Source organism: Saccostrea cucullata, unplaced genomic scaffold (assembly GCF_032062105.1).
Source record: "Saccostrea cucullata isolate Sc308-1 unplaced genomic scaffold, CSIRO_AGI_Scuc_v1 ctg2291, whole genome shotgun sequence".
NCBI lineage: Eukaryota > Metazoa > Mollusca > Bivalvia > Ostreida > Ostreidae > Saccostrea > Saccostrea cuccullata.
The window spans coordinates 1-9,727 of NW_026936186.1; the positions used below are offsets into that span (position 1 = coordinate 1).

At 38.9% G+C, this 9,727-nt stretch overlaps 1 protein-coding gene across 1 annotated transcript; it reads left to right on the plus strand.

Annotated features, from left to right (window-relative positions):
* The first annotated feature begins 3,766 nt into the window (after nucleotides 1–3,766).
* Nucleotides 3,767–5,394, plus strand: LOC134244967 (uncharacterized protein K02A2.6-like). Its single transcript, XM_062727223.1, has 2 exons — nucleotides 3,767–5,346; nucleotides 5,388–5,394. The coding sequence occupies exons 1-2, from the start codon at nucleotides 3,767–3,769 to the stop codon at nucleotides 5,392–5,394; spliced, it is 1,587 nt and encodes a 528-aa protein (XP_062583207.1).
* The last annotated feature ends 4,333 nt before the right edge of the window (nucleotides 5,395–9,727 follow it).

Consider the following 9,727-nt stretch of genomic DNA (forward strand, 5'->3'; position numbering starts at 1 on the left):
TGAGAGTGAGCAAGTTTATGTAAATGGAATGGGGGGGGGGGGCTTCCTCTCCTCTTTTCGACGAAAAACAGAAACTAATCGACTTTGAAATGATAGTATAAAATTAAATCGATGCCAACAAACTTTCCAAAAGAAGGAAAATCTTGCGAACCGATCAGTCTTTCATGTACTCTACAAGTTATTCTCTTTAGAAGGACGCGTATTTAAATAAAAATACGCATTACACCACTAAAGTACTGCGTACAACAAGTTGAGGAAAACAGGTACGACGTCCTTAATAATACAAATCTAGGTTAACACAGTGTTTGATTTTTCTCAAAACAAAGTACAGATTTAAAATCCTTAGTGACCAGGAATATTCTAGTAATTTCGACGACAATCCCCATTTCAGGAGGAAGAATCGGAGATTTAGAATAAAATTAATTTCTGTATAGAAAGACTATGCACTAGGCATAACGTCTTTTTTTTATTACGGGTCCAATTTTTCATCTCTCTCAACTTGCCATATTAACGAAGATTCTTTCACTTTACTCTTGATACGATGTCTTAAATGAAGGAAAAGTTATCTGTGTCCCTGACTCTGTGGTGCAGTGTACCTTGACCTATTGTATAATCCTCCTTGTCAAAAAAGAATGCTTCCCAATCTCAGCAAAATGTCTTGTTGGTTTTTACAAAATTTATTTAAATAAATGCAGGAACTGACCTTTGAAGTTTTTTCCCTCTTCAAAAACGCATACTTCGATTACAAGCTCAAATTAAAGGTCAAAACATTTCTACATAAAATTACTCTTCAATCATTTTGCTGAAAATCAAAATCTGCATTGATTTGAAAATCAGGGAGTAAATACACTTTGGAGAAAAATTATCACAATACACTTAGCAGTTGCTTAGCTTGGTTACTTGGTAACACAGGGTAGGGGAACAAAAATGCACTCCAACTAATCAGTATTATTCAGCAATAATCAGTAGTGCCCCTAACACTGTGACATATACCCCTGACCCTAGGTCCACACAAAGCACAAATTTTTAAAAGGCACCCTTAAAATTGCCTATCAAAAAATAAATAAATGTTTTATACCGGTAAATACAAAGGAGCAGATTTCAAACAATTAATTCATTTTCAGTATACAAGTAGAGCCCCCCTGCCCTGACCCTGGGACCTTGAAATTCACAATTCTGCAAGATTAGGGCCCTTGCTCATCAAACCTCTATAGGTAGTTCATCTGCTTCATACCAAGAGACAGAGAAGAAATTTTTCAAACATTTAATGTATTTTCACTATATAATCATAGAGCCCTGCCCTAACACCAGAACCCCAGACCCTGGGGCCATAAAATTCATAATTTTAGAAGAGGCATTCTTGTTTGTTTATTTAATTCCTAGGAGCAGAGAAGAAGATTTTCAAAAAATTCATGAATTTTTACCATATAATCTATAGAGCCCCGCCCTAACACCAGTATCCCTGAACCTGGGACCATAAAATTCACAATTTTGGCTGAAGCACTCTTGCTCATCATAACTATGAACTTAGTTATTTTATTTAATACCTAGGAGCAGAGAAGAAGATTTTCAAAGAATTCATGTATTTTCACTTTATAATCAATAGAGCCCCCCCCCCCCCAAAAAAAAACAGAATCCTTGACCCTGGGGCCATTAAATTCACACTTTTAGTAGAGGCACTCTTGCTCATTATAACTATGCACTTAGTTTGTTTATTTAATACCTAGGAGCAGGGAAGAAGATATTCAAAGAATTCATGTATTTTCACTTTATAATCAATAAATCCCCCCCCCCCCCCCAACACCAGAACCCTTGACCCTGGGGCCATAAAATTCACAATTTTGGTAGAGGCACTCTTTCTCATCATAACTATGAACTTAGTTAGTTTATTTAATACCTTGGAGCAGAGAAGAAGATTTTCAAAAAATTCATGTATTTTCACTATATAATCAATAGAGCCCCCCCTCCACAACCGAATCCTTGACCCTGGGGCCATAAAATTCTCAATTTTGATAGAGGCACTCTTGCTCATCATAACTATGTACTAAGTTTGTATATTTAATACCCTAGGGCAGAGAAGAAGATTTTCAAAGAGATCATGTATTTTCACTATATAAAATCAATAAAGCCCCACCATAACACCAGAACCTCTGACCTGGGCCCCTAAAATTCACAATTTTTGTAGAGGCACTCTTACTCATCATAACTATGTACTTTGTTAGTTTATTTAATACCAAGTGGCAGAGAAGAAGATTTTCAAAGATTAATGCATTTTCACTATATAATCTATTTAGCCCCACCCTAGCACTAGAACCCGTGACCCCAGGGCCATAAATTTCATAATTTTGGTAAAGGACTCAAAGCTGAGTACAATCATGTAAATAGTTTGACTGCTTGATGTTGAGGAGTAAAGAAAATGATTTTTAAAGTTTGCATTAATTTTAGTGGTTTTTGGTCCCACCTCTCAGGCCCCAGCCGGGCAGGGATCATGAAATCATGAATTTTTGCTCCCCTTTACCCATAGATGCTTTGTGCCAAATTTGGTCGAAATTGGTTCAGTGGTTGCAGAGAAGAAGCTGAAAATGTTCAAATGTTAACACACGACGCATGACGACGGACGAAAACGGATTGCAATAGGTCACCTGAGTTTACTCAGGTGACCTAAAAACTAAATAGATAGGCCTACGTACTCTAAGAACTAGCTGCAATAATGTAACCCTCTCCGATTTTTTTATCTGATGTTTTCTGAAGAGGGCTACAATTCCACAGCATCTCTGTAATGCATGGTGCAAAAATATTTTTAGCCGGGCTTATTGCTCCAAGAGCAATTGCCGTCTTATGTGATCCTGTTCAAGGCAGGATGTTGCCCCAATAGTCGCCATTTTAAAGTTACGAGCAAACTTATAGTTCTTACTCTCAACCGCTTTTGAGATAATACAAACGCTAAATGAAGCAACAAAAATAAAACGAAGTTTTATCTTTATAAAATAAACATTAGTAGTAATGACTTTGTAAACTTCATAAGTCAAAGAACATAGTTCATTAGCATAAGGATTTTTGATAATCAGTGTTACCGTAGTTCTCTACGCATACAAGGTAAAGCAGGAGAGGGAACCAGATTGCATTGGTTTGTTTGTTTACATTCAGCTGTGGTACCAGATTAATTCTGATTCTGACAAAATCAGACCGTGGTATTAGGATTGAAAAACTCACTGTCAGTGTCTTATCATTTATATTGATAGATTTAAAATATTTTTTTCATCAGAATATAAACGTGATTCATGTAAGAAATCCATTTTACTCTGTAAATGAGCCCGGCTCTCTGTACTTCTGAGTACTTTGATTTAAATATGGGCGACTGCAGGCAGAAAAGGTAGTTTTTACATTCAACTGATTTCTAATACCACGAGATTGTCATTCACTATCGGCAACATAGCCAGTTAAACGATGTAAAACCATGTAAAATAAATCTGGTGTTTATCTTCGACAGCCATGACAGTTCACGCATGACGTACCGAGACTTGCGCTTGAAATTTATAATAACTAGGCCTTAATAGAGTAGGTGTCGATGTCTATAAAAAAAATTATGACAAATAGTATCACTAAACATCGATAAAATAAATCATACCATGTGTTATTTTGTCGTTAACAGCGTTATTTAGGCTTAAGTAATTACTAAGGTAATTCCAAAGAAATCCGCTCCCAGTTTGTGACACGTTTAAGAGTACTCGCAGAAGACTGTAACTATGGTAACAGCAAAGATGAGATGATCCGTGACAGAATTGTTTTCGGCACATCTTCGCAAAAGGTCAGAGAGAAGCTCATCGCAGAAGGAGAAAAGTTGACCCTAGAGAAGGCAATACAGATTGCACAATCGTATGAATATTCACAACAACAGCTAAAGACTATGTCGTCACAAGAAGTCCATGCAGTTAGTCATGCGCGACACACGAGCAGTGGGAAGGCTTTTCGTGGTAGTTCTAAGCACTCGTCCAAGCATATGTCCAAGGATACAGAGCAGAAAAGATTCCCGCAAGCCAAGCCGAGGAATCAGCACAAGATGAAGACACAAGAGTGTGATAAGTGTGGGTATGATCATTCAAAGCATGCAAAATGTCCAGCGAAAGGAAAACAATGTAAAAACTGTAATGGTTGGAACCATTTTGCTACAAAATGTTTTTCTAAGAAAGTTTCATGTCATGAATTGCAAGCTTTGCCAGCGCAGTCAGATTCAGACCCAGAATTTTTCATTGATATTATTGAAACCAATCACAACAATGATCAAGCATTTTGTAAATTGCTTATTGGTCCAAAAAACAAGTCGATCAAATTCAAATTAGATACAGGTTCACAGGTTAATGTATTACCAAAGCATGTACTTGACTCATTGAATTTGTCTATTGTTTACAATCTTATGCAAACTGATCAAAAGTTGTCCGCCTACAATGGTAACTCCCTATATTCACTTGGTTGCCTAGAGCTTGCTTGTACTTACAAAGGTCAATTACAGAACCTTACATTTCATGTTGTCGAGACTACCTCCCCTCCCATTTTAGGGATGCGAGCGTGTTTAGATTTTGGTCTGATCAAACTTGTATACTCGTGTGACTTGGGTACAGTTGAGAACAATAAACAAGCTACTAGTAGTAAGCCCATGAATGAAAGTCAGGTTTTGTCAGAGTTCTCAGGGGTATTTGAAGGGATTGGTCTTTTCCCAGGGGATTGTACAATACACACTGACCCTAAAGTACACCCGGTCGTACACCCACCTAGAAGGGTACCATTGGCCCTTCAAGATAAGTTAAGAGCCGAGCTAGAGAGAATGGAATCTCAGAACATTATTTGCAAGGTCACTAAGCCTACTCAGTGGGTGAGTTCACTTGTTGTTGTTGAAAAGCCCAACAGCAAACTCCGTGTGTGCCTTGACCCTAAAGACCTTAATAAGGCAATACTTAGACCCCATTATCCAATGAAAACATTAGAGGATGTCCTACCCCAGCTCTCAAAAGCTACGTTCTTCACTAAGTTAGATGCTAGAAGTGGGTATTGGACCATTAAGTTGTCAGAAGCATCCTCTTACCTCACTACGTTCAATACGCCATTTGGACGTTACAGGTATCTCAGACTCCCTTTTGGACTCAAGTCATCACAGGATGAATTTCAGAGAAAGATAGATGAGTGTTATGAAGGTCTTGATGGTGTCGTAGCTCTGGTCGATGATATACTTGTGTTTGGTCAAACTAGAGAAGAGCACGACAGGAACTTGCGTCAAGTTCTCACAAGGTCAAAAGAGAGAGGTGTTAAGCTAAACAAAGATAAGTTAGAGGTCGGGGTCACAAAGGTCAAGTACTTTGGTCATTTACTAACCTCCGAGGGTGTGGGTCCAGACCCTGATAAAGTCTCTGCAGTTCGAGACATGAAGCCCCCAAGGGATAAATCAGAATTAGAAACCTTTCTTGGAATGGTCACTTATTTAGCCAAATTTGCACCCAATTTGTCTGAAATAACAAGTCCCCTCAGAATGCTACTTGCTAAAGATGTGATATTTCATTGGGATAGTGCCCATGTTGAAGCATTTGACAAGGTCAAGGACCTAATCACTACTAGCCCTAGTCCTGTGTTAGCTTACTTTGACCCTCACAAGGTCACCACACTACAGTGTGATGCATCAAAATATGGTCTTGGTGCAACTTTAATGCAAGAAGGTAAACCCATAGCGTTTGCATCTAAGAGCCTCACACAAAGTGAAGTGCAGTACGCTCAGATAGAGAAGGAAATGTTTGCAATCCTGTTTGGTTGCAAGCGATTCCATCAATATATCTATGGTCGAAAGGTCAAAGTTCAGACGGATCACAAGCCGTTAGTTCCTATTTTCAAGAAAGCACTATTTGCTGCCCCACCTAGATTACAACGAATGTTGTTACAATTACAGAACTATGATCTGGAAGTGGACTATGTTCCAGGAAAACAAATTCCAGTTGCTGACTCTTTGTCACGCAATTTTGTTGATGAAACATTCCCAAGTCTTTCTAAAGACATGGAAGCCCATGTACACTCTGTACTGGCAAACCTCCCTATCAGTGACAGAAAGCTGAAAGAGATTGAGAGAGAATCAGATGCTGATGAACAATTTCAGTTGCTTAAACACACCATACTTAATGGTTGGCCTGAATGCCGTAGATACTGCCCCCCTCAAATTATAGAATTCTGGAATCACAGAGATGAACTGACCATCACAGATGGTATCTTGCTTAAGGGTACCAAAGTTTTGATTCCCCACTCACTCAGAGCTAAGATACTAGAATGTATTCACATAGGTCACATGGGTATTGAGAAATCACTCAAGAGGGCACGCACATCAGTATTTTGGCCCAAAATCTCATCTGATATCAATGACTTAGTGTCAAATTGTGATGTATGTCTGAAGAACAGATACTCTAACCCCAAGCAACCCCTCCAACCACACCCGGTGCCTGATTATCCCTGGCAGATTGTTGCCACAGATTTGTTCTTTTGGGACAACAAAGATTTTTTAATTGTCACTGACTACTACAGCCGACACTTTGAAGTTGTCCAGCTTCGAGATACCAAGAGCAAAACAATAATTACGAAGCTTAAAAGCATGTTTGCTAGGTTAGGCATCCCCCAAAAAGTAGTGTCAGACAACGGCCCCCAGTATTCTTCTCAAGAATTTGCAAGTTTTTCAAGAGAGTATGACTTTATTCATGCAACTTCCTCCCCAAGGCATCCTCAGTCGAACGGTTTAGCAGAAAAGTCAGTGCAAATTGCTAAGCGCATTTTCGAGAAAGCCAAACTTGACGACCGTGACCCATATTTAGGTATTCTCGAGTATCGAACTACCCCATTAGAAGTTGGTTATTCCCCATCTGAGCTCCTCCAGGGTAGACAATTACGCTCAATCTTACCAACTCTTACTGATCAACTTATTCCAAAGGTCATTGATCACCAAAAGGTCAAGGTCATGTTAACCAAAAATCATGAACACCAAAAGCAATATTTTGACAAGCAGTCAAAGCCACTTGTCCCTATTGAGATAGGAGATAGCGTTAGATTTCAACAGGATGACAAAACTTGGAAGCCTGCAACTGTGTTTTCTAAAGTGGATGATAGGTCATACATCATCAATGCCCCTAATGGTGGTACTTACCGTAGGAATAGGCGGCATCTCATGAAAACAAATGAACCTACTTGCAGTTTTGATGCTAATATGCCTATTCTGGCTGATGCTCAAGCAGATGACTCAGAGTTAAGCCCCATTAAACACACACCAACCAAATCACCTGCCTCTTCCCCACCCATTCTTAACTTTGAAATGTCCCCATCCAAAAATGTAAACAAACCCTATATTACACGCTCAGGCAGAGTTTGTGTTCCAAAGATCAAACCATCAATGTAATGTTTATTTAGTTGAAAACTCTGTACATCAGATGATTCCTGAACTTTTTATTATTTTCTATGTTATATCAATTTCAAAAAACTTTGGAAAAAGGGAGATGTAACATTATCAAGAATCATTTTATGTACGAATTGATTTGATTTGCATAACGCATGTTGTACGTTTGGAACTGAATAAACGTGGACGCACACACATGGTGTTCTACTGTTTTTAGAGTCCTACTGGCGGACCTAGCATACTTCAATTAGAGACCCGATAACAATACCCCCCCCCCCACACACACACAGGGTAGTGTTTAACTTGTCACTTTTTCATTAAGTCAAATTTTTCTGTTCATAGAGTCGCCCGCGTGGCGCAGAGGTTAGAGCGTCTGCTCTATTGTCGCGAAGTAAGGAGTCAATCCTTGCGTCGCAGGTTCGAATACAACTGTAGGACTTCTTCTTACTTCAACCTTCTGCTTCAGTCGTAACCTCCTGAATGCCTGACTTCCCTAAAGCATCGCTTTATATACCCTTGGACTGGACTATTACAGTAAGGTCATTCAATTATTCATTAACTAGGATCTTCTCGGCGTTTACTTCAATGCCTTTTAACCATTACATTACCAACGCCTCTGATATCAAGCGTACTGCATGTGATTTGATTCAAAACGAAAATTTTTTTTTTAAGTTACAATATTATTTTTTTTCAACCCAGAAACTATCTGAAACTCAGGAAACATTGTTACTACCATGTTTTATTTTAAGGTCCCTTTGTTTTATCGATTATTTACTTTCCATAACAGATTTATAGGTTTTATTAATTTATATTGTTTTTAAATATTAGCAAAACCATTGTACAGCGCATAGAAAATAAATGTGATTGATTGATTTTATATTGTTTAACGCCGAGTCGGCAATTTTTCAGCCATATTTCGGCGGACTATAAGGTTAATGGGTAAGTAAAGTTTTCGGTTTCTCTGGCGGCCCCCAATGAGCCTACTCTTTTTCGAACTCCAGAAACTATATGTGATTTTGCGCTTTATAAATTAATAAAAAATAATAATTGTTGCTAAACAAACCATCAAACGTTTTTTAACATACCACAGAATTATGTACAATTTCAAACAGTATATACGTAGAGTCCCACATCTTTAATATTGTTCAGTCAAACCCCTCTTCTAGCTTCTCTACTAATTCACCATTCTTCTGATACTTTTCAGAACACGCATTGTTTTCTGATGACTCTTAACCTGTGTCTGTGTGGCGAAGTCAGCTGTCACACATTTTTCTTTGCAACAAGGACAATGCTGAATTTCAGAGGACACCTCGTGAGCAACTCCCGTGTTGCTTCTTGGTTCCTCGTCCGTTTCAACCTCACTTCCGTAGAGCACTTGCCGAAAACTTGTTCACTCAACTCACACTTAAACTTCCTTTTCTTGATTTCAGCCAGGCCACAAGCCAAAAGATTGTTACGCCACTCGTCCTGAGAAGAAAGACGAAGTAAACAAATTGAACACAAAAATCCCGGTTTCAGGGGTTTGTCATCGTCATCTTGATCTTTCTGGATCTAAAAAAATAAAATAACTTGTATTCAGTAACTTAGCATCTGTTGCACTTTTGCAGTTCTGCTTCTTAATTTGCTCATTGAATTTTCACAAGACCTAAGGCTGTAACACTTGACACACAGTGCTCAATTTCAATAAATCGTACGACCCTGCACTCAAGAATAATATACCTGGTAAAGAGAGAACCCGGTGATACTGCACCTGGTACCACTGCATTTGGTACCCAAAATATTGTATCACTACTCTGCTTTACAGCACTTGGTAACCCTGAACCGAGTTCCTTGCTCCCGGTTTCAATAGCACCCGGTATCAGTACTTCGTTCACAACATTGCTGGACACTGTACCCAGTTCAGAGCAACAAATGATGTCAGTATACTTATACTAAAGCACCCGGTACAATTTCTTCAGTGTACCTGGTGTCAATAATATCACAAATGTTAACAAAGTAGATTTAACAACAGTCATAAATTAACCAGAAAAAGCCGTGTTCTTTTATCCTTTGACCTGCTGCTACCCAAATTTAACGTGTATGACTGGGTTCTTACAAGTGATACATACATACAGAATCAGTGTTTTCAATAAGATTTTCATAGAAGGAAAAATAGATGGAATAGCAGGAAACCAGTCTCGGCAAGGGGTCAAGGGGCCGCCTTAGGCCCCAAGCGGGTCCAGGGCAGAGCCCTGGTAGGGGGCCCAGGGGGGCAAACCCCCTGGCTGAAAACGAAATTCAGCATTTTTGACTCATTTTTCTTAACTCTCAGGC

What these genes read in the sequence shown, in the direction of transcription:
- LOC134244967 (XM_062727223.1), top strand. Translation starts at nt 3,767, where the DNA reads ATGATCCGTGACAGAATTGTTTTCGGCACATCTTCGCAAAAGGTCAGA.